The sequence below is a fragment of the Mustela nigripes genome, chromosome 5 (assembly GCF_022355385.1).
Source record: "Mustela nigripes isolate SB6536 chromosome 5, MUSNIG.SB6536, whole genome shotgun sequence".
In the NCBI taxonomy this organism is placed as follows: Eukaryota; Metazoa; Chordata; class Mammalia; order Carnivora; family Mustelidae; genus Mustela; species Mustela nigripes.
In genome coordinates, this window is record NC_081561.1 from 67,837,487 (window position 1) to 67,863,263 (window position 25,777).

General features: G+C 37.9%; 1 protein-coding gene across 1 annotated transcript in view; it reads right to left on the reverse strand.

Annotated features, from left to right (window-relative positions):
• Window positions 1-25,777, reverse strand: part of ROS1 (ROS proto-oncogene 1, receptor tyrosine kinase) — a 116,016-nt gene that overhangs the window by 62,557 nt on the left and 27,682 nt on the right. The window contains exons 10-18 of the mRNA XM_059400606.1: window positions 25,075-25,197; window positions 24,723-24,907; window positions 23,462-23,559; window positions 20,200-20,696; window positions 18,654-18,866; window positions 17,801-17,911; window positions 16,606-16,784; window positions 14,597-14,788; window positions 10,695-10,795 (exon numbers count right to left, since the gene is read on the reverse strand). Coding sequence (XP_059256589.1) covers window positions 10,695-10,795; window positions 14,597-14,788; window positions 16,606-16,784; window positions 17,801-17,911; window positions 18,654-18,866; window positions 20,200-20,696; window positions 23,462-23,559; window positions 24,723-24,907; window positions 25,075-25,197 — 1,699 coding nt within the window. The remainder of the gene's footprint in view (window positions 1-10,694; window positions 10,796-14,596; window positions 14,789-16,605; window positions 16,785-17,800; window positions 17,912-18,653; window positions 18,867-20,199; window positions 20,697-23,461; window positions 23,560-24,722; window positions 24,908-25,074; window positions 25,198-25,777) is intronic.

A 25,777-nucleotide genomic window follows, 5' to 3' on the forward strand; every position in this document is an offset into this window, starting at 1 on the left:
ATGACACAAATTAGTGAAGGGGAAGGTTTGGTACATGCCTTACTGGAGAGAATATGTGTTTGTGAGAGTGTGTGTTTTGTGTATACAAAAGCAAAAAGGAAATACTTTGCAACAATAATCATTGCTATCTTTAGTTCCATAGAAAATTGATTTTTTTTGCATTTTTGTTCAAGTATACCTAAAGCAAATTTTCTAGGACTTTTCTTCTTGACGTGATATTGCAATGGCAAGAGGATGCACAGGTTTTAACAAATACTTTCAATTCTTGGAAGTACCCTCAATATTGACTGCTTTTTCCTCATTGTGCCGTGCCTTCTTCCTATAGTTGGTTAGTCTCCTTCCTTATTTGCCATTCATCTTCTAGCATGTTTGTTCCTTCCCTTTATACTACTCACAATTATTCTTCAGTGATACTCATTAAGCTCTTCAGCTTATTCAAAATGCTCCTTTTCAGACTGGGGGATTCAAGTTAACAGACTATTAGTTAAACTGATTTTACAGTTTTTTTCCTCAATGACAGAATTTTACAATTTTTATTTTAAAAATCTGCTTGGTGATTTCTCAAATTACTCTGGTTGCCTAGTACTCAATAAATAAAAACTATCTCAATGATGTTTAGCCTTTCAATGACTTTTTTTTCTTTTAATGATTTTTCTAAAGCTTTTTAGCATTGACATGCCCTTCTTTAGAAAGTATTAAAGTATGGTGGTTAAAATTAAAATACATACAAATTTTGATCTGTAAATTTCACAATACCTCCCTGACAAAACTGAAACTACCTAAGGGGACCATAACTGGAAATTGGGAACCTTATAAAGAAGTATATTCACAAGGACTATTTTCATCATTCTTTTTCTAGTAAGATACTCTATTTATACCTACACAGTTATGAAAACAGTATCTGATTAGTTTTTTGGACTTTCACCCACTAGTCTAATTTTATACCTTGTTATTTCTATTTCTCATTAGAACTTTCCAGCAACCTTGTGTAATACATAAAACCAAATTCCAAATGGAAGGAACCTCACCAAGTGGGATGCACGTGGTCTGAAGAGGCTAGCCTCCTCTGGACCACCCAGAGAGCTGCTACAGCCTGTATCCTGTGAACTCATTTGTGTTAGTTTTGCTCACCAGGTTCTTTGTTTCAACATTCCCAAAATAATCCCCAGGACAGATTTCCCCGTTGGGTGAGACTGGATACCCCTCAGTTGCTACTGGCTTAGATTGCCCCTCATATCCAGCTGATGTCTCCTCTCCTGTAAAAATCTCCCGAGCTAACTAGGAAATTCTTGACCTCCAATGTTCACAGCACAACGTAGCAAAACCCCTTCACTTTCAGGAGGTCAGTATGGGGCTTCCTTCCACCTGAAATTTTAAACCCTTCGGTCTTCAGCAATAAGTGAAGCTGGATTTAAATCAAGGCTCAACAGGAAAATCATAAAAAGACAGATTCTTCCATGATGCTATGAAGTTGTGTCTGGAGGTCAGCTGAGGCTACTAGGCTGAAGGTTAATTCATTTACTCATCCATGCAACAAATGATCTGTGCCTAGTTCTGTGTTAGTCACCAGGAATGCAGTGGTAAATAAAACAAATATAATCCCCGCCCTCACAGCATGCACAGGCTAGCAGAAAAGGCAGTCTGGTAGAAGATGAGCAAACAACAGCCTTGCTGAACAGCACTGTAAGAAGAAAGGTGGAGTGGGTTCCTGAACAAGGATACCTACTAGGGTCTGGTCAGAAAAAGTGTTTCTTAAAGAACAATATTTAAACTGATCCATGCAGATGAAATACCAGTTAACCAAAGGAACTGAAGCTGGGAACGTATCAGGCAGAGGGAACAGCAAGGGCGTGGCTCCTTTGGAGTAACGTAATCAGTCCTGACATAACTAAATACATCTGAACTTTTGATAGGGGCACCTTCTTGAACTTCCAAGTCAGATATGTTGTTATACTTGTAACTGATTCATTCTTTTATAAACTGAAAGGAATGGACGGACATAGAAGAGGGGAGAACAATTTCGAGAGTAGCTCCACTATGGTTGTTGAGTTCAGAATATACTGAGTCACAGCCAACAGCTCATCTCATTTTTACTACAAGCCAGAGCTGTGACTGCCCAACGTACTAGCTACAAACCACATGTGACTACTGAATACTGAATATGACTGAGGAACTGAATTTTTCATGTTATTTAATTTCAATTAATTTAGGTTAAGTTTTAAAACTAATATTTGACTCATATATTATGAATCATATGTTTGATTTATTAGAAAAAATTTAAGTATTTGAAAAACTTGGGCATATAAACCAACTTTTTCAACTGTAAATTTTATAAAATCTCAACACAGATCAAGTATTTCCTATGAAAACTTAATGTACGAGTTGAGATGTGCTGTATATGTAAAATACACTCTGGATATTCAAGAACTAATATGAATTAATAATTTATCTGTATCTTTTTACTTTTTTCAAGGAGTCAACCAGGAAATTTACAGTTACATATGTGGTTCACATTATATTTTTATTAGTGATGAGCTAAACTAAAGAAAAGGAACTTAAAATGTTGAAGAAGGAATCTAGGCTATATATAAGAAAAAATTCTTTACTTGTAAGATGTTCTGGAATCCCTCTCTTTCTGTACAACTTTTATTTCCTGATATGATAAAAAAGGCAAGACTTATTTGGAGGACAAAAGTGCCTATCCATGGCCAAGCACTGCTGCACTGGATTGTGAAAGCATACACAGAAACATTATTAACCTTTAGATGAGGAAATGTATTTTTAAAGGAGAAACCTATTTTCTCTACCTGTTCAATGATATCAATTCTCTGGACGCTCGAGGAGCTGGGCTCTCATCAAACACCAGCTAACCAGTCCTCCAGGATGTACAGACACAGAATGAATCATAATCCTTCAGGACACTATCATTTTAAATATATTATCTTAGATTCTTTTGTCAATCAGATTACCAGTACCTTACATTTCCAAGGAAAGGGACAACCAGTTTTCTGTGGCTCACAGGCAGGAAAAAAGCCAAAGCTGTATGCCATAGTAGATATGAAAAACTTGGTTACTCAGATTGTTGTGTATTTGCTTATACACACTATATGTTTGTATACATATTCAGATGTGTATATTCCTTTTTCATTGTCTCTATGATTATGAGTTTTTCCAGTAACCAAAAAAATGAATCTTTTAATCTAAAAGTAGTCTTGTCATTGTCTTCATGTAGCAGGAGTTCTTTGCCTTTTTAAGATTAGGCTCCCTGAAAATTGTTGAAAAGTATGGATCCTCAAATTCAGAGTACTCATACACATCCTGAAGCCCTCCAAACTCCCTGGGATCCAAGAACCCAATATTAGAAAACTCTACCCTAGAGCAGGTACATGCGAAAGAATGAAACTGGACCACTTTCTTACACCATACACAAATTCACAATGGATTAAAGACCTAAATGTGAGACATAAAACCATAAAAATCCTAGAAAAGAGCACAAGCAGTAATTTCTCTGACATTGGCCATAACAACATTTTTCTAGATATGGCTCCTGAGGCGAGGGAAATAAAAGCAAAAATAAATTATTGGGACTACATCAAAATAAAAAGCTTGTGCACAGTGAAGGAAATAATCAACAAAACTAAAAGACAACCTACTGAATGGGAGAAGATATTTGCAAATAATCTAATTATTTACCTAATTAAGGGTTAGTATCCAAAACATATAAAAAGCTGATACAACTCAATACCTAAAACACAAATAATCTAGTTAAAAACAGGCAGAAGACATGAACAGACATTTCTCCAAAGAAGACATACATATGGCCAACAGACACATGAAAAGGTGCTCAACGTCACTTACCAGAGACACACAGATCAAAACTACAATGAGATATCACCTCACACTTATCAGAATGGCTAAAATAAAGACACAAGCAACAACAAGTGTTGGCAAAAACATTGGAAAAAAGGAACCCTCGGGCACTGTTAGTGGAAATGCAAACTAGTGCAGCCACTATGGAAAGCATATGGAGTTTCCTTAAAAAATTAAAAATAAAACTACTCTAAGATCCAGTAATCGCACTACTGAGTATTTACCCAAAGAAAAGAAAAACACTAATTCAAAAGGATATGTGCACCCCTATGTTTACTGCAGCATTATTTACAATAGCCAAATTATGAAAACAGTCCAAGCATCCATCAATAGATGAATGGATATATATACATATATCATGCACTATTATTCAGCCATAAAAAGAATTAAATCTTGCCATTTGCAACATGGATAGACCTAGAAAGTATAATGCTAAGCAAAATAAGTCAGTCAGAAAAAGACAAATACCATATAATCTCACTCATATTAAAGAATTTAAGAATTAAAACAAATGAACAAAGGGAAAAAAGAGAAAGTCAGAGAGACAAACCAAGGAACAGACTCCTAACTGTAGAGAACAAACTGATGGTTACCAGACAGAAAGTGTGTAGGGGGATGGGTGACATAGGTGATAGGGATTAAAGAGTATGCTTATCACCGTGATAAAATTGTTGAATCACTGTATTGCACACCTGAAAATAATATAACATTAATATGTTAACTATACTGGAATTAAAATTAAAAACCTAATAAAAATGAAAAAAGGGGGGGGGGTGCCTGGGTGACTCAATATGATAAACCTCTGCCTTTGGCTCCGGTCATGATCCCAGCAAGCCAGGCTCTCTGCTCAGCAGGTAGCCTGCTTTCCCCTCTCTCTCTGACTGCCTCTCTGCTTACTTGTGATCTCTCTCTGTCAAATAAATGAATAAAATCTTTAAAAAAATGAAAAAAAGAAAAAGAAATAAGAAAAAGGTTAATTCCCATAAAAAATCTCTGCTCCAAAGCATTATCTTTTGTTTTACTTTAACCCTTTACTGACCATCTATTTATGCAAATTTGTACATCTTTGGGTGTTTCTTCAGCTATGGAAAAAAAAAGATTTCTAAATTATCTCTCTAAATGCTGTTCTCTAATGATTTAACATCCTTTATTTAAATTTGAGATCTATAACTGCTCCCTTGAAGTTAAAAAACTGTTGCCTGTTTATCAATTTTTTTTTTTAAGACAGGGAGTTAGAGAACAGACAGAGAGAGAATTTCAAAAAGACTCCATGCCCAGCACAGAACCTCACACAGGGTTCGATCTCATGACCTGAGCCAAAATTAAAAGTCATTCAACTGAGTGAGCCACCCAGGTTCCCCACTGTTGGCTGTTTAAACTAAAAATAGTAACAAACATGGACTTTATGCTGGGGTAAAAGTAAAATATATGACAGGAAACACACAAAGGATAATAATTACAATACATTGTCATAATTTTCTTTTTAAGATTTTATTTACTTATTTGACAGACAGAGATCACAAGTAGGAAGAGAGGCAGAGAGAGAGAAGGAAGCAGGCTCCCCGCTGAGCAGAGAGCCCAATGTGGGGCTCTATCCCAGGACTCTGGGATCATGACCTGAGCCGAAGGCAGAGGCTTTAACTCACTGAGCCACCTAGGCGCCCCAGTCATAATTTTTTTTTTTTAAATTAGGTTCCATGCCCAGTGTGGAGTACAGTGCAGAGCTTGAACTCGCAACCCTGGGATCAAGACCTGAGCTGAGATCAAGAGTCCAATGCTCAACCAACTGAGCCACCAAGGACCCCTTGTCTTAAAATTTTTAATTCATGAAATAAAATTATTTTGAATATTGACTGTGATAAATTGAAGGTTTTGGTAAAAAATGAATATTGTATTCTCTAGAGCAACTTAAAAAAATAAGTAGACATAATTAAAATGTCAGGAGAGGAGATAAAATGCAATACTAAAAATCATTTTATTCACCCTCAAAAATGGAAAAAAATAGATGCAGCAAAGAACTAATGAGACAAACGGAAGTCAAACATCAAGATGAAAAATTTTAACCCAAATATATCAATAATTATATTAAATGTAAATGAACCAAACATCCAATTGAAAGACAGAAATCATCAGACTGCATAAAAAAACAAAACCCCCAGAAAACTATAAAGTACTCATGAAAGAAATTGAGGAAGAAATGGAAAAATGTTCCATGCTCCTGGATTGGAAGAATAAATATTATGAAAATGTCTATGCTACCTAAAGCAATCTACACATTAAATGCAATTCCTATCAAAGTACCATCCATCTTTTTCAAAGAAATGGAACAAATAATTCTAAAATTTATATGGAACCAGAAAAGATCTCGAATAGCCAAAGGGATATTGAAAAAGAAAGCCAAAGTTGGTGGCATCACAATTCCGAACTTCAAGCTCTATTACAAAGCTATCATCATCAAGACAGTATGGTACTGGCACAAAAACAGACACATAGATCAATGGAACAGAATAGAGAGCCCAGAAATAGACCCTCAACTCTATGGTCAACTAATCTTCGACAAAGCAGGAAAGAATGTCCAATGGAAAAAAGACAGCCTCTTCAATAAATGGTGTTGGGGAAAATTGGACAGCCACATGCCAAAAAATGAAATTGGACCATTTCCTTACACCACACACAAAAATAGACTCAAAATGGATGAAGGACCTCAATGTGAGAAAGGAATCCATCAAAATCCTTGAGGAGAACACAGGCAGCAACCTCTTCGACCTCAGCCGCAGCAACATCTTCCTAGGAACAACGCAAAAGGCAAGGGAAGCAAGGGCAAAAATGAACTATTGGGATTTTATCAAGATCAAAAGCTTTTGCACAGCAAAGGAAACAGTTAACAAAACCAAAAGACAACTGACAGAATGGGAGAAGATATTTGCAAACGACATATCAGATAAAGGGCTAGTGTCCAAAATCTATAAAGAACTTAGCAAACTCAACACCCAGAGAACAAATAATCCAATCAAGAAATGGGCAGAGGACATGAACAGACATTTCTGCAAAGAAGACATCCAGATGGCCAGCAGACACATGAAAAAGTGTTCCATATCACTCGGCATCAGGGAAATACAAATCAAAACCACAATGAGATATCACCTCACACCAGTCAGAATGGCTAAAATCAACAAGTCAGGAAATGACAGATGCTGGCGAGGATGCGGAGAAAGGGGAACCCTCCTATACTGTTGATGGGAATGCAAACTGGTGCAACCACTCTGGAAAACAGCATGGAGGTTCCTCAAAATGTTGAAAATAGAACTGCCCTATGACCCAGCAATTGCACTACTGGGTATTTACCCTAAAGATACAAACGTAGTGATCCGAAGGGACACATGCACCCGAATGTTTATAGCAGCAATGTCCACAATAGCCAAACTATGGAAAGAACCTAGATGTCCATCAACAGATGAATGGATCAAGAAGATGTGGTATATATTCACATTCATTGACTGGAAGACTCAATATTTTATGATGTCCATTGTCCCTAAACTGATAAGAGATTTAAAATGCTAGCAGGCTAGAGGCACCTGGGTGGCTCAGTTGGTTAAGCAACCGACTATTGGTTTGGGCTTAGGTCATGATTTCAGAGTTTGAGATCAAGCTCCATACCAGGCTCTGCACTCAGTCCAGAGTCTGCTTAAGATTCACTTTCTCTCCTTCTGCCTCTCCCCCTGCTTGTATCCACTCTAAATAAATAAATAATAAAATCTTTGTTAAAAATTCCAACAGGCTTTATTTTAGAAATTAGTGAGATGATTTTTAAATTTGTTTGGAAAGGCAAAGGATGAAGAATAGCAAAAACAAAAATATTAAAAAAGAAAAACAAATTAAGGACGTAATATTAACTAACTTTGTCTTCTTTTTAATTTACAGTAATCAAGAAATCAAGAAAATGTAGTATCCACATGAGACTAGACAAATTATCAAAGGAACAGAATAGAGTCCAAAAATAGACCCAAATATACTCAGTCAAATACTTTTGAACAAGGACACCAAAACAAATAATGAAAGGCAAATCCTTTTAACAAATGGTACTGAAGGGGCACCCAGGTAGCTCAGTTGGTTAAGCATCTGACTCTTGATTGTGGCTCAGGTCATGATCTCAGGGTCATGAGATAGAGCCCTGTGTCAGGTCCACACTGGGCATGGAGCTTGTTTAAGATTCTCTTTCTCTCTGGGGCACCTGCATGTTTCAGTCGGTTAAGCGTCTGCCTTGGCTCAGGTTATGATCTCAGGGTATCTCAGTGTCCTGGGATAGAGCCCTGAGTAGAGCTCCCTGTTCAGCAAAGTGTGTTTCTAGCTCTCCCTCTGCTCCTCCTGGCCTCCTTGCTTGTGTGCTTTTTCTCTCTCAAAGAGATAAATAAAGTCTTTAAGGGATGCCTGGGTGGCTCAGTCAGTTAACTTTCTGCCTTGGGCTCAAGTCATGATCCCAGGGTCCTGGGATCAAGTCCCGTGGTTGGGGGGGTGGGATTCATGTTCCGCAGGGGAGCCTGCTTCTTCCTCTCCCTCTGCCTGCCCCTCCCCCTGCTTGTGTGAATGCTTGCTCGCTCTCTCTTTCTCTCTCTCTCTCTCTCTCTGACAAATAAATAAACCTTTTAAATAAATAAAGTCTTTAAAAAAAATTTCTCCCATTCCCTCTGCCCCTCCCCCTACTCTTGCTCTCCCTTTCTAACGAAGAAAAACAAATGGTACGAGAACAATTGGATATTCATATAAAAAAGAAACATCTAAAAACCAGTATCTAAAAGTCATATCTAAAAAACAACTTTGGATGGATCAAAATATGGAAGCTAAAACAATTTAAAAAGCATTATAAAAAACCTTCACAACCTTGGGATAGACAAAGATTTCTCACAAAGGTCACTGAAAACACAAACCATAAAATAATTGATAAATTGAGTAAGTAAAAATTAAAACTCCTGCTCACCAAAACACACTACCAACAAATATATAGATAAATCAAACACTGGGAGAAAATATTCACAACACATATATTTAACAAAGGACTTATATACAGAACACGTAAATATCTCCTACATCTCAAAAATGAAAAGCTATATAGTCAATTAGTGAGAAAAATATTTGAATGGCCACATCATGAAACAAGACAGAGGATCATAGGGGAAGGGAGGGAAAATGAAACAAGATGAAACCAGAGAGGGAGACAAACCATAAGAGACTCTGAATCTCAAGAAACAAACTGAGGGTTGCTGGAGGGGGAGGTAGGTGGGAGTAATGGGGTTACTGGGGGATGGACATTGGGGAGAGTACGTGGTATGCTGAGTGCTGTGAATTGTGTATGACTGATGATTCCCAGACCTGTACCCCCTGAAACAAATAATACATTATATGTTAATAAAAAGATGATATATAAATAGTCAATAACAAATTAAAAAGTAGTCAAAACTGTTATTGTCATATCAGCTGTAAATTAAAAAGCACAATGATATACAGCTACATACCACAGTGAATGGTGAAATTTAAGATTGCCAAAGGGTGCCTGTGCGGCTCAGTGGGTTAAGCCTCTGCTTTCGGCTGGGGTCATGATCTCAGGGTCCTGGGATTGAGCCCCACATCGGGCTCTCTGCTTAGCGGGGAGTCTGCTTCCCCTCCTCTCTCTGCTTGCCTCTCTGCCTACTAGTGATCTCCCTCTCTCTGTCAAATAAATAAATAAAATCTTAAATAAAATAAAAGATTTCCACAGCCAACTTTTGGGAGGATGTAGAAGAACCAGAACTTTCATACATCTCTGGCAGGGAGTGGGGGAATGTAAAATTGTATAAACCCTTTGAAAACCAGGAAATTACTTAAGAAGTTAAGCATATATCTCTCCTATCACCCAGTGATTCTACTCATAGGTATTTATCCAAGAGTATGCCCTCAAAAAAACCTTGTATGTAAGTAATTTTACAGTTTTATCCATTATAACCAAAACTGGGGAGCAATCCAAATGTCCATCAAGAGGAGAACAGGTATGCAAACTATGGTCTGTTCATGCAGGGGAATTCTACTCAGCAATAAAAAGGGAAGATTAATACACATGACAACATGGATCAATCATAAAGATATTATGCCAAGTAAAAGAAGCCAGACACAAAAAATACATAATTCAGGGGTGAGGGGTGGGGTTAGAGACTGGGAAGGAGCGTAGGAAAATTTCTGTAATGATGGATAGGTCTGTGTTTTAAAATGTATTTGTCAAACCTGATATACTGGAATGCTGAAGGTCTGAAGATTTCATATTATGTATATTACACTTAATTTTAAAAAGCAAAGATGTGGGGGGGGGAGTAAAGGAAAAATACTAGAGGGGGAAAAAAAAACAAAAAAAAACCAGCGCTATTAGGAAAGATATGGCAAAGCCAACAAGAGAACCAGGAGCTTAGTATAAGGATACAGATGGAGAAAATAATTCATGTGCTTCTTTCCACTCTGGTTTTCATGTGTGCCATATGGGATAATTTCTGCCTAACTCCACCATATACACTCTGCCTCGTTAAGAAGACAAAAAAACACTTCCATCCATTTCTGGGCTCTTGAGAAGCATCCTTCTCAGTGTCTCCACTGTACTCTGTTTCTGCCCCATCATAGGATTCACCATAGTCTATTGTATTTGTTTACAAACCTATCTTTCCCCATAAGCACAATGCCTGCAAAAACAGTGGATAATTCATAATGTTTATTGGGAGAATAAATGAATTCTTGTACCTTATCACATAACTGAGGTCAAGTAAGTTCGTTCTCATTCTGAACCAATTGTTTTCAAGATTATTTACCTCTGCCCCCGAAGAACAGCTGCGTACAGGTGAATACATTGACTGTCTTGAACCAACCAATACAGGAGACCATCGCTAAGGTCTAACGTTAGAGCAATTACCTAAATAGAAAACAAGGTGAGAAAATGAATCAATGAATGAATGAATCAATCCATCTTTGGAGGATACCTCTGCGAATAAGTCACAATTAAACTATAGATTTCTCTTTAACATCCTCTTTGGAACAATAAACTCAGTAATTTTTACCTTTCATTGAATATAAAAATTACATGAGTATGCCTAGTTCTATGCAATTTGGATATAGACACTGGTTTCCTAAAAACCCTCAAAATGCAGAGACTTCTATAAATTCAGCTCTGGTGGTTCTCAAAGTATGATTCTTGGACCCACAACATCAGCATCACTTGGAAACTTACCATAAATTCTCAGCCACATTTCAGGTCCTACTGAATCAGGAATTTTGAGTCACTGTGTTAGACTTTACCTAAAGCTAGCCATAACTTTGGACCCCAGCCAAATAAGCCAATGAATTTCATTTTCATTTAAATCTGTTGTTCTCAAACATGGATGAACATTAGAATCACCTGCTGAGTTCTTAAACCCCCCTCAATTCCCAGAGTGCCTCCCATTAAATTATTATCTCTGGAGATAGAACTGCATTTCCAGTGTGTTTTCGAATTCTCCAGATAATTCTAATATGTCATCAAGCTTGAGAACCAAAGTCTTAAGCCATTTTAAATTATATTTTCTGTTCATTACAACCAAAACATCCTGACACATTTAAAAAATATAATACACACAGGGTTTTTATGTGTTATAATTTAATAGAGTCATATATATATGAAGTTCTATTTCCAGTTCACATCTGAAAACCACTGCTTACTAAACTTCCCTCGTCTTCTTGTTATAGTGCCTGTCTTAATTTTATGTTCCATTGTCTCGGTGAGGCCTGAGGAAAGACTGCTTCTCGTATGAAATAGATTGCATGGACAGTAGTTACAACCCAAGGGAACTCTTTTTCTTTCTTTGGTGTTAGAAGTATTTTTCAAACAAGCTGAGATTGCCAGGCGCCTGACCTCAGAATGATGGACAGGTTCTAGAACAGACCTAGGGACTAAGAGGGATCAAGGATTAAAGTTGACGACTATGTCTTTAACAAGACGCTGAAGCAGAAAAACAAAGATGATGAGCCAGGGAGAAATGTAAAAAAAAGAATACAGCAAGGTATCCAAGAACTAAAAATCCTTGCTGACAGGTTCCCCAAGGCCTGCTACCAAGGCACATCACTGCAAGGAACCCTAGCTATCATACACAACAGCCTTCTGTCTTCAAGGAAACTCAGCCTACTTTCCCACAAGATAAAAAACAAATAAAAAAATAAACTCTATTCTAGCAATCCCCAGCTTTTGTGGAGTTGTATCATGTCCTTGTCTCAGGCTAAAAGAAATGTATTGACTATTGTTTCAGTTGGAGTGAAATCGGGTTACTCCTGTTTGGTTATTTGTAATGACATGCCCACGAATTTTCCAAATTAGGAAGTTTCCTTTATTTCTTGAAAAGGAATATTCTACAACTCCCTGTTCTGGAATACAACAAAGGATTTGAGCTGTAAGTAAAATTCAGATGTTGGGTCATTACCCCATTCCTTAGCATCAGTCATTTGGGCCCATATTTTAAACAGAGCCAGAGAATGTTCCGTTTGTCTTTGGTAACCATCGTTATATTTAATAATAACCATTGTTATATTTAATCATTGGTAACCGTTGTTATATTTAATAATAACAATAATAACCACTGTTATATTTAATAATTATTATTATAATATAATTAAATATTAAATATTAATATGATTAAATGGCTTGGGTATAATCCCTGTGATCAAAACTAAAAGCTGGAGGTTTAATCCTGTGGTAAAATGTACTACACGCTAGGAGCCAGTCCAAACCATCAAATGTGGCAAAGGGTATCACTTTAGATGAATATCTCACCGCATTCTCCCTTTGAATCACATAAATATCTGTTCTTTCTCTAAGTAATTGTCTATTTTATTGTATCTGTTGATTGCAGAGTATCTCATGACTCCATGATAAATGTATGAGTAAGGTATGAAGGAATGACAGTGAAAAGGAGAGTTTTGCTCTGTGTAAATTTGTTACCTTCAAAAACCCACTAGCATTAATGGAAGCAGATGAGTAAGACATCAAACCATGGACCCAGAACATAGATTTGTATAAGCAACAACACTCACCAGCCAATGAGAGAATCTGGAGTGGGGATTTAGGGAATGGTGTGTTTCCCCAAACATGCTGAGTAATCTAATTTCTCACTCCTTTTCAGAAAAGTCTCCAGAGCCATTTTAGAACTTTCCTGCGTGAATATGTCTCAAATGACCAGATTGCAGCAGTGGGGGGAGATTACTGACAAAGTCCCAGGAATAGACAGAAAGTTACTGCTGAGATAATATTGTCTGTCATATGCCTTTACAAATAAAAGTGCTTTGTCCTCTCACTTATTATTGATACATAAAAAATAGACTCTCCTGTATTCAGACTCAAGTGACTCCAAAGCAGAATTAAGGGATGTTTTCACGATTTGACAGAAATGACTAATCTCTGGATATGTGTATAAATCTTTATTTCTTTTAAATATCCGTTTTATAATCTGTATATGCAAATAAGGTCTTCTAAATACTCTAGGAATTACAGTCTACGTATGCTGGAATTGGGATCATGTGGCTCATAATGTGTTTACAAATGATCTGGTATGTCTATATTATGTGCATTTTATCTCTACTGGCAGGGAAAAAAAGATTAAAAATAAGAAAAATTTTAAGGAATATCCTAGGTTGAAATAGTATGAACACTTTATTTCTTTTTCATGCTTTTCTGTGATTTCTAAATTCCTATAGTGAACATGATCAGGAAACACAAAAGTCAAATAGATGAATAGCTATAGGGTCTCGAGAAAATAGGTATTGCTTCTAGAAGATGAAGATCAAGAGAATGAAAGTAACATGTATTTAGATACATTCCTATATTAGGTGTACTTTTCAGATTTAGTTACAGTGATAAGGACTTAACTATCAAATGGTTACTGTGTCCCTGGAACTATTCTCAGTATCTCCCATTAATTATCTCATTTAATCTTTTTTTCTCCTTTTTCTCTTTCTTTAAATTAACATATAATATATTATTTTCTCCAGGGGTACAGGTGTGTGAATCATCAGTCTTACACATTTCACAGTACTCACCATAGCAAATATCCTCCCCAATGTCCATAACCCAGCCACCCTATCCCTACCCTTCACCCCCCAACAACCCTCAGTTTGTCTTGTGAGATTAAGAGTCTCTTATGGTTTGTCTCCCTCCTGATCCCATCTTGTCCCATTTTTTCCCCTCCCTACTCCACAAGACCCCAATAACTCTAAGAGTAGGACAGTTGCTAATATTCCCATTTTTCAAATAAGGAAACAAAGAGAAATCAAATAATTTGCCTAGGAGCCCCAAAGTTTTTATAGCAGTCAGTACCCAAAATTGATTAACTATAACAAAATATCTAAGCAATCTGTACCCAAAAATGATGGAAAGTAATAAAACATCTAATTATTATCCAACAAGAAGCTCTAAAATATTCAATACAATTCCTGAGGTCTCTAAAAACAGTCATAAATTAAAATGCTTTTAAGTGTCAGTCCATTTAAGATAAAGCAAATTACAAAATTCTCCATACTGTATTTTAATTTGTTTAATCCATTATGACAAGTAAATGAAAGAATTAGAGAAATTTTGGTTATACTAACATCTCAGTATTTCCTTTCAGATTCTACCTGAACTATTGTCCTAATTACACAGTAGCACTACTGAATATTTGTAAGTGATCAGATCCTATTTTTAATTCATCACCTTTCTCCCAGAAATCCAAGACTGTGCCTGTAGTACAAGGGAACTTTCTCCATTTAGCCTGGTGCTTTCCACTGAGTATAGTGTGGTCCAATAAAGGTAACCTCCAACTGAATCCACTACCATATCATTCACCAGCAACTTCACATGAGTCACAATGTCTGTGTTCCCTGTCAACAGAGACTGCCTTTGTATCTATAAAACATAATTAGATGATTGGTTAATAATTTTCACATGACATGGTTATTTCTGAGTAGCTTATTGCAATCATTAGTAAATTGCTACATTCATCCAATCACAAATATTTATTAGCACGATGTGCTGGGTAATGTGCAAACCCTTGGGAACATACTAGTCATGAGGAACACCCTTGTGGAGCTCATCTCTTTTCATGACCCTAGAAAAAAGGGAAGAAAATTGATTTTTAGTTAAAATTCTTCCTTAAATTCTTATTCTTCCTAATCATACAACCAGACAACTGAAACACTGCTAGGTGAACGCATTTGATTGGAGTCTTGAAAAGATGTACACATCCTGATAAATGATGACCTCTCTCCTTGCTCATGTCTATCAGTATATTTCCCTGATAGTAGTTACGGCCATTACTGCATACCTACTATGTGTCAGACAGTGTATACTTTTATCTTCAAAATATTAGCTTTTGTAACCCTCACATTATAAAGGATTTCTATCACAAGTTAACTGGTTTCAAAGAAGTACTTTTTCCTGGAATTAAGCAATTTTATAAGAGACAGAGCAAATACTTGAAAGCTGTTTTTACATCCACTCTTCTACTTCAAAACTATTTTTAAATTAATACATTCGAGGGAGCATTCTCAAATTTACTCCACTCAACTCCATTCCACCCACATAACATTGGCGCTTACAGATTATACCACATTGCTTTGGCTCTAAACATCACTTTGTATACTTCTTCTATTATTGTATATATGTATTTGATCTCATCAAAAGAACAACAAGAAGTAGCGATGGTTTTCACAACACTGAACATACTAAAAAACAATGTATTTTGTACAATAAAAGGGTGGCTATGATTGTATGTGAATTGTATCTCATAAGGTTGAATTTTTTAAAGCAGGTCCATGTCTACTATTCACTTTATATTCCCTCCCATGCCTATCCTGATGGCTCTCAACACATTGAGAATAGATAAATCTTCATTGAATGAATAAATGAATGGATTAGAAAATTATTCCAGTACCCTATTTCTTGATCGGTCAGACCAGTATTCTCATCATTAACCATCTGTCTCTTCAAAGTGGACTACTACATCAATGTGCAGGATGTCTTCATTTTGTATCCAGCTACACTTCCCACCTACTCTGCCCTACTCTGTGTCCTCAGAAGCTGGTGCTGTAGCCTGCATCAGCTGGACTCATTCTCTGGCTTCCAAGGACATTCAGCCAATGGAAGCACCAGCAGAAGATGGAAAGGCAGAAGGAAAGAAGGATTGGGGTCCTTCTACCCCCAGGTCGCTCTTTGGCAGACCATACCTCGTGACAGTGGCTGGCTCTCAGGTCAGCAGCTTCTGTAGCTCCAGCCCTCACCAGATTCTTCCCCTACAGGCCCCACATGCCTGAAGGCCCTTATATCTTCCCACACTTACTAGCCAGGGACATGCTTCACCATCCTCTGTTCATTTTCCTTAACCCTCTCCACACCTTTGAAACCAGTCCCTTCATTGGGTTTCCTTTAATCATGCCTTTGGAGTGTGTCACCTTCCTCCAGGACACTGACCCACAGATGAACATTTTCATATACTTAAGATATTATTGAAAATACATAACTAGTGTACCAAATAGCAATTGAAAGCTTCCTTTATGTATAATCCCTTTTAATTAAAAAGTGAGTAAATCTGAGTAAGATGAATATTAAATAAATAATAGCACAGGTGGTATACAAATACAAAAAAAAAATCATGAAAATGACATTTAAGTCACTAAAGGATAAGTATTGTGCTACAGCATCCAGAATGCTGAGCTTTAACTTACCACATACGTTTTTCCAGCCCAGTAGAGAAACTGACCCAGCCAGTCAAAAGCTAAAGCCCCTGCTCCTGCAATGTTGGATATGTGATAATTTTCTGAGATATCCGTCCCATTCAGCAGCCACACGTAAACATCACCTTTCATGTCGCTGTAGTAGAGGCTGTTGTTATACCAATCCATGTCTCAAAACAAAGTGAATTGGTAGCAGTTATTTCTCGTGCATTCCAGCATAAACGCGGTGAGTCAACAAATCACACATATACCTCCATATAATGTTAAGGCACACACTAACATGATCTCATTAGAACTTCAGGAATCTGTGAGCCATGTTTCAATAGTGTTCTTTCAAAATCTCAACCCACAGGACTAGAGAGAGGAACTGATATTCACTGAGCCCCTCCTCTTTGCCAAACATGGTTCTGGGCACTTAACATATCTCACTTAAATCTAAAAACAAAGATATGAAGTAGGAATTATCCCCATTTTCGACTGTAAACCTGAGACTCAGTGAGATCATCTGTTCTGCCAGAGGCCTCCCAGATGAAAAGAGTAGGAGCCCAGATTCAAGACAACTCCAACGCATCATTCTTTCTGCTATGACAACTGTCCTCTACTGGTCGGAAATGTTTTACTTTGAGTGGCCCAGCAAATAGAACAAATAATCCCCATGATTAAAGAGATGTCTCTACAGGCAAGCTCACTGGTCACCATCTCACAATGAAGACTTTCCTTCATCCTAAGATCTTCTAGGCAAAATTCCCCACTTATTACTTAGTAGACCTCTTTGTCAAGAAATTATTTCTTCTACTTCACTCAGAACTTCACACAACCATTCCTTGCTTCAGTCTTATAGCAAACATAGTAAATTACTTAAGCAAGCTGTTTTAGTGAAAGCAGATAGGCTGTTACCTCGAGATAACATTGAGAGGTTCAAATACAGGAGAACTATATCAAAGCCATACTGAAATGGGCATAAATCAATAAATAGCCTCACATTTTATGAAATAATAAATAACATCCATATGGGAGAACTGACATTTTCTTAATGGCATCACTGGCTATGTAGTTCAGTCCATGTTTTTCCCTTTCATTATTGACTTAATACCAAAACACTCAGTTCTTTGGACATACTGAAGAGCTTAGGAGGTCTTATATGTAAAAGCCTGACATCCAAGATGAGTAAGGATTTGGTGTTTACCTGATACATTTCCTATATCAGAGGATAAGAATTTTCCTGGGCCAAAGCTATTCAGAGGCTTACTCCAAAGACCATCTTCTCTCACAGCCATGATAAATGGTGGTTCGGAAGCTGTTTGGTGAAAAGGAAATTAAAAGAAATATCACAGAAAACACACATTTTAAGGCACACATCTCATACCCTAAGATTTTCTTTATAAAATAAAAGACTGTCGACTTTGAAAAATACAGTGGAAGGATATGAGTGATTACATCTGTTTAACAGAATTATCTGTCATGTTAAATATATTTTCTGTTTTTTACATAAATAATTGAAATTGAATGTGAAGAGAACTGTGTGGCAATGTTGCCTCTATAGCAATGTCACGGTCATGGCACAATTTCCCCTCTCCCTTTGGCTGCTGGTTGCCATGTTTCCACACAGAGCACCCAGAAGTCATTGTGATAACAACAGCAGTATAAATGGTATAATTCTCTTTCCATGTTCTTCCAGCCAAGAGGGTGGAGTTCAGCATGTTTCACCACCCCTCAACTTCTCTCCCCGTGGTTTTCAGAGTTCAAGGGGTATTATTGCTTCTTAAACCATAAGAAAGAAGGAAGCCATAAAGAAGAAGAAAATTATATCATTTCCTTAAAAATATCTTGAAAAGGTTAAGATAATAATTTAGAAACATAAATTAAATATGACACAACGCTATATTTGACTTCCTCATCCAGATAATAAACACAAAATCAAGAGATCCATGCATCCTTCTTCTAGTTTCTTTACCACACTGGAGTTGAGGAGTCTTAAGGACACAGAGAATAAACCTATGTTGTCAGTATTACTCCCTAAATCCAGAACATGTCCTCACCTGGCACCAGGGTTGTACCCACCGAGGGCTCTGACCAAGGGCCTGGTCCCTTGGGAGAACTGGCTCTCACAGAAACCTCATATTTCGTAGCACTCTGCAGCTTGGGCACATGAAGCGTGGTCCCACTGATGTTCGAAAAAACATGAGTGATTTCAGGAAAGTCTTGAGTTGATACTTTCACCTCATAAATCCAGTTCTGCCAGGCAGAGGGGCCTAATCAAAAGAGTTAAACAATAATACTCACAAGGATGCAACAGGCAAGAGCAAACAAAGGGTTACCAATGACTTCATCTATAGCTTCATCTTGAGTGGAGGGGTAACAGGCCCGTAAAACATGCTACCCCACTAGGTTGGTCTGATGCTATGACTGGGACACTCCACTCCAGCCACACTGTAGTATGGGCTCCCTCGAAGGGGACATCATTTCCAACAAATCAGAGTCAAAGCTAGATGTGTGATTGCATAAAATTATCAGAGGGGTGTCAAATAACACCCCCAGGTGTAGTCATGCTCCTAATAAACAAATGTTTAATGACGAATCTTTAATATAATTCTCAGTGTTTGCACAGCATCTTCCTCCTAGAAGCCCAAACTGTACTAAACCAAACAGCAACAACAAAAATTGTCTCTAGAGTAGTGCAAATATACAGCAAACAGGCCTAATTAGCTTTGTCTTCAAGTCAAAAATGGCCCATGTTTGCTCAATACTTTAGGACCAGAAGTTGGCAAACGACAGCTCACAGGCCAAATGTGCCTGTTTTGTCTATAAAATTGTACTGGAACGGCCACAGTTCCTCATTTACATATTATCTAGGGCTGTTTACACACGCAACGACAGACTTGAGTAGCTATGACAGAGACCATATGGTCTATACAGCTGAGCATATGTATTATCTAGTCCTTCCTTTAGAGAAAAAGTTTGCCGACCTCTATGCTAGATACCACGCTAAGTGGTCTACTGACGCGCCTTAATTTAATCTGTGTGACAATCCCAATGAAAGACAGAATTAACGCTCCCATTTTCTAGGAGTGAAAACCAATGCATGGAACATTTAGGTAATGTGCCCATGGATTATTCTACCAAAAAAGGACAAGATTGGCCGTTAAATCCATGCAGGCCGGCTCCAAAGCCCACCTGCCTACCTTCCACACACACCACCTGTCTGGAGATAGAAGTTCAAGTTCACAGAGTTTTAGGAAGTTGTTCCAATTCATGCAAGGTCTGGATGGATACAGATCTGAACCCACCTGCTCTATCCCTCTGGCTAACATAGTCACTCAGACCAGAATGTTAGTGCCTGCCTCCTGGAAGACATTCAATAAATGTTGCAACTACTGTGTTGGGATATACACGAGAAACATAGGCATCCTCCTCATGTAAAACCAATAAACGCAGAACAAATGTATAAGCACTTTTTCTGAAGCTAAATAGCACTTTTGGTTGACGACTGAATAATCAGTCACATACAGGTTCTCAAAAGTGAGTCACAATGTCAAGCAATTCAAACTTTTCCTCCTTCCAGCAATGCTGGGGAGGGGTACTCACTGGTTCCTATGGCGAGGGCAGGGGGCTTCCACTGAACCAGGGCCTGGTGGGAGCCAAAGAGCACGGAAAGCTGTTGCGGGCGGCCTGGCAGGGGGTGTGGCTGAGCATAGGAGCCAGAGATGACCAGGTTACCAAATCCAAACTCTTCTATGTGGCTCAGGTCACAACCCACGATAAACTCATTAAAAGAGAGAGAGTCCTGCTGGAAAACAGCCTTTCCATCTGTGACAAGGAAGTCATAGTTTTCACATGCAAAGCTCTTCACATCAGCAAAGGAGACATGAGCTAGGACAAGGTGGGAAGCGGAGCCGTCCAGAAACGTCGACATGAAGACACGAGTGGTGTCATTGAAGTAAATGATTCGTTTGGACTGGGGCTTCACTGCAAAGTCCATCAACGTGCAACTCTCCACAATACGTAGGACTTCTGAGTCCCGACCAGATGGCACAGGGAGGGCTGCCCTATAAATGCCGTCTTTCAGGAGATAAAAGACATACCTGACATGGGATCAAAAGAAGAAACCTGATGTGATCCAATGCAAGCGCAGATGAGTAACCTCAGCCCCCTGCTTTGTCCTGTGATGCAATCAGAACCGTTTATCTCACCAGTCACTAAGCCTAGGGTGTCCCAAGGTGCACAAGGGTAAAGGTACTTACTAGAGATATGCACTATTCAATTAAGTTAGAAGCTGGAACACTGGAAAATTTCAGCCTTGCTTACAATGCTTTGTCTTTCAATTAGATAAGTGACTTACCAGGAATCAGAATTTAAGAAGAGAAAGGGTCTTCAAGATTTTCTAATGAAGCCTGCTTTCAAAGGAAAGCATAGTATATAAAAATGACATGACTAAACATATCTTTTATTGTAAAACACTTCTCTCCAAAATGCACATATTCTTAAATCTAATTCTTTCTATACATTTTCCCCAAGCATTGTAAAGGATAAAATAAGAGAAAGCAAAAACGTTTAACCCGTTTTTCAAAACCAGTTACTATTTTGCTATAAATATCTAGCAAAATTACCTTGCATTTTATAGTGGGCTACGTTCCTCATTTAATATTTACAATTAAGTGTAGGTCAATAGAGCTATCATTTTACAAATCATGAAGAAATACCCCACAAGACAGCAAAACAGCTAGGATGGACCACCCAGGTGCTTGAAGCAGCCAGTGGAAGAATGAAAAAAAAAACTACCTAATTTGGAGCCAATCTCGTGATAATGGTGCAGGTGCATTATTAATAATGAAACAGAAAATATCACCAAAATATTTCACTGATAAACCAAATCTGTAAATAAAATTAAAAAAAAAACATAAAACTATTAATTTGGTTGAAGCTAATTTAGAATTTGTAAACATGGAAACAGATATTAACAAAAGTACACTTCTGCTGGGGCACCTAGGTGGCTCAGTCAGTTAAGCGTCTGACTCTTAATTCTGGCTCAGGTCAAGATCTCAGGATCATGAGATCAAGCCCCGCATTGGGCTCCACATGGGGCATGGAGACTGCTTAAGAGTCTCTCTCTCCCTGTCCCTTTGCCTCACCCCATCCCTCTCGCTCTCAAAAAAAAAAAAAATAATATATATATATACTTCTTCTTAGTAAATCTCTCTTCTCACAAGCCCAGAACTGACAGGGTTACAACCTCTCATCATGACTGTCAAATTATTTTCCTTGTCCTATTCAGTCCCATCCCTGTTCTCCTCCATGACTACTCCAAATCTTTAGCAATATGCTCCACCCCTGTGCTAAAATAACATACTGAAATATAAATTTTATGTTGAGATGTGACGCTATGTTCTTTTCCTTAAGAGAGGGTTGTAGCAGGCAAAAAGCAGAAAGAACTTGGCCCTTAATTGTTTGCTTTAGTTTCCCAACTTCAAAGCTATTAAGGGAACATAGATGGACTTCAGAGTAGACAAGAGGAAGAAGATTTAGGGTGAAGATTACAATCCTTGCACCAAAGCAGAGAGAAGGCAGGTTTTCAACCCTCATGGCCACTTTGGTTTGGAGAGGGAAGGTGCACAGAGCTGGGGTGGGTGAGTAGGGGAAAGGGAAGGGGTGAGAAGGAGAAGAAGCAAAGAGGTTTAGAGTAAGGACAAACTCAATGAGTGAACAATTCAATGGTGCAAATAACAGCATAGAGGAAACCACTTCTAATGCCAGGAGAATAAGTGATTTCACACATCTGCAATTCCTTAGGGATACTACATACAAAGTGTTGCTAAAAGTTATATGCTGAATCTTACAGAAACTCTATTAGTGTATAAGGAGATGATCAGAAGACGTCCTAGAGGTCAAATACTGGCTTCATTGCAAAAGAGCTGTGTGGTCTTGGGCAATTACTAACCTGTGCCTTCCTAGCCATAAAACTGAGATAATAAAAGTGCCTAGCTCATAGGGTTGAATAAGAATTAAATGAATTTTTGGAAGTAATACACTTAGAATTACCAATTAATATTATCATCATCATTTCTAGTCACAGTTCAAAATCTAAGCACAAATCAATTTTATCTAATGGAAAAAAGAGCCACCAAAGACCTCACTGAGATGCATTTTGAGTGACTGATTTAGTGGGTGAAGTTTATTATCTTTATTGCATTTATTATAGATAATATTTTATTTATTATTATTTATTTAGTGGGTGAAGTTTATTTATACAACAAATCATTTGGGGTTAATGCCAGCAGCAAATTCCATCTCATAGGATCTTACACTATTACAAATGAGAAAAACAAGATTCAGGGAGTCCAAAGGACTACAACTCTACAACACGGTGTTTGTAAAACATATTCTCAAATCAGTGATTCATTAAAACTTAAGTAACAAGACAAAGTAAGACAAAATAAGTACCCAGTAAATTATGAGTAAATGTGAATAGAGAATTTGATTTCAGATCAATAATGAGCAACCTTTTTTTTTTTTTTTTTTTTTTTTTTTAAAGATCAATTCACTGGGGTACCTGGGTGACTCAGCCACTTAAATGGCTGCCTTTGGCTCATGTCATGATCCCAGGATCTTGGGATCAAGCCCAGTGTCCGGCTCCCTGCTCAGGAGGAGTCTGCTTCTCCCTCTGCCTATGCCTCTCTCCCCAGCTCCTGCTCTCTCTCTCTCTCTCTCTCAAATCCAAACTTTGCCTAGATTTAATTATCTTTGAAATAAGATACATAGATTGCCTTCTCTGGTTCTATGATGTTTCATTATCAAGCAAGTTTCCCAACAATTCTTGCCAAGGAAGAGAACTCATAAGGCTAACACTTACCCATTGTACGAATCAGCCACAATTTTCTGAGGTGCAGTAATTGAGGGAGGAGTAATTTCCTCAACGTTCGAGCAGTTTCCTAAATCACAGACATACACCTAGAGAATCAAGCATGTATCTGTAGATTAGTGTCTGTCTGTATTCAGTTTGGCCAAGAAGTATTTCTTTTTTAATGCGTCCCCCAACCCCCATCCCCTCCCTAAGCACATGTATTTCCTGAGCATCTGTTCTGTGAATTGTACTAGTCACGGATCACTTTTCAAAGTATAAAAAAAAAAAAAAAAACCTCATAAAAGTCTGTTTTATATCTTATATCCTAACAGATGTGCATCCTGTTTATATCAATGAAATACAAATACCTATTTTCCTGGTTTGTGAAACCAATTGAATTTTTTAAAGATTTTTTTTCTTTTTCTTTTTCTTTTTTTTTTTTTTAAATAATTTCTACACCCAACATGGGGCCCAAACTTAAAACCCTGAGAGCAAGAGTAATAAGCTCTACCGACTGAGCTGGCCCGACATTCCTCAACTATTTTTAAGATTTACGCTGTATCCAAGTTTATAGACTTCCAGTCATGGTGATTGTAATAATCCTGTCCCTTTGAAAGAAGGAATGTTGAAACACATCAGGACTATCTTCTCAAAGATTTCAGTAATACAGTACTTTCTGAGACTACTGAAGTTACCCTTGTTTATTATATAATTTAAAATGCCTACAGCTGATTTTCCTCATGATCGGTGGTCTTACCCAGTGATAGCATAGGTACCACCACTCTCTTATGAAAAATGAATTATCAGGCGCCTGGGTGGCTCAGTGGGTTAAGCCGCTGCCTTCGGCTCAGGTCATGATCTCAGGGTCCTGGGATCGAGTCCCGCATCGGGCTCTCTGCTCAGCAGGGAGCCTGTTTCCTCCTCTCTCTCTCTGCCTGCCTCTCTGCCTACTTGTGATCTCTCTCTGTCAAATAAATAAATAAAATCTTTTAAAAAAAAAGAAAGAAAAATGAATTATCATTAATGCAATAAACTCATGGCTTTGAAAAATTACAAATAAAGATGATTTAACAGTAGGTCAGGACTCATCTTAGGCAAAGTCCAGACCTTTCTATAGACCAGATCTAGGACTCAGTGCCAACCTAATGTCTAAAACCCAGTAAATACTCAATGAGTATTTACTCAGTGAAAGAACTATGTTTCCCTGTAGATACATCAAGATATGCATGTGAGTGTCAATGTCTAATTATTCACATTAAATCAGACTAACCAATTCATCCATGATGAAATACATGTTCTGATAAAGCCAATCTACGGAGATGGAAGAAATTAATCCTGAACCTCTGTAAAATATTCTCAGGTCAGACACATCAGACATGTTGGCAACCCCTTTCATCCATATGAGAGTCCCTTCTGAGAAATAGATGACTTGCTGGTGATCATTAACGGATATTCCTAGAAGAGCCATACAAACACATGTTTGTTACAATATCACAATCAAAAAGAACTTTATGTGACAGAAAATTTATTTCTTTAATTTTCAATAAGGAGACCAAAATAGAAGTCAGTCTGGGTCTTTTTTTTTTTCTCACGAAGGAAACATTTCTTTCGATCATACTGACCTGTAATATTATGGTGTATGGCCTCTGACTGAAGGCAATGGGCTTCATCTACTAAATGTTTTAAAGATCTCTTTCTTACAGAAGCTTTTCTGGATAAAAAGAGCCACTGTTCCTCTTCTTGAACTAAAACAATAACATGATTTATAGGCAGACCAACCACATGCACATCGACACACAAAAAAATCATTACCACCCTTCAAAGCAAGGCAACTAATGCTCAAAAGAGGCTGGTCAGATTTTTCTCTGAAGGTACCAGGGGCATTTCAACTGCAGCATAAATCACATCATTCCATGATGGGGGGCGGGCAGTATAAGGTCAATCAAGTAGGCTTTATATGTATGTGCCCCTAAACGCTGACAAAATCACACCACGTAAGGGATCACCATTCTCAACGGCATTGGGCCAGCCAGAGCTCAGCTCATTATCCACAGCCCTGAGAATGTGACTGCTCCAGGGAGGTGGTCCAGCCCCCACCAGACTGGGCTGTTGCGTAACACCAGACAGACATTGGTTGTCTCTGTTTGGTCTTCAATTATCTCTCCCTTTGAGGCCAGAGAAAAGTCCTTAGAGCAATGAAATCTGAGGACTGCAGAACTCTGCTTGACGTCCCACTCAGCTGGAGACTGGTGCAGGGTGCGTCCATGAAGGGCAATTAATTAAAGTTATGCAATAATTGCAGGAACAACAGCCTTAAACCTGCTC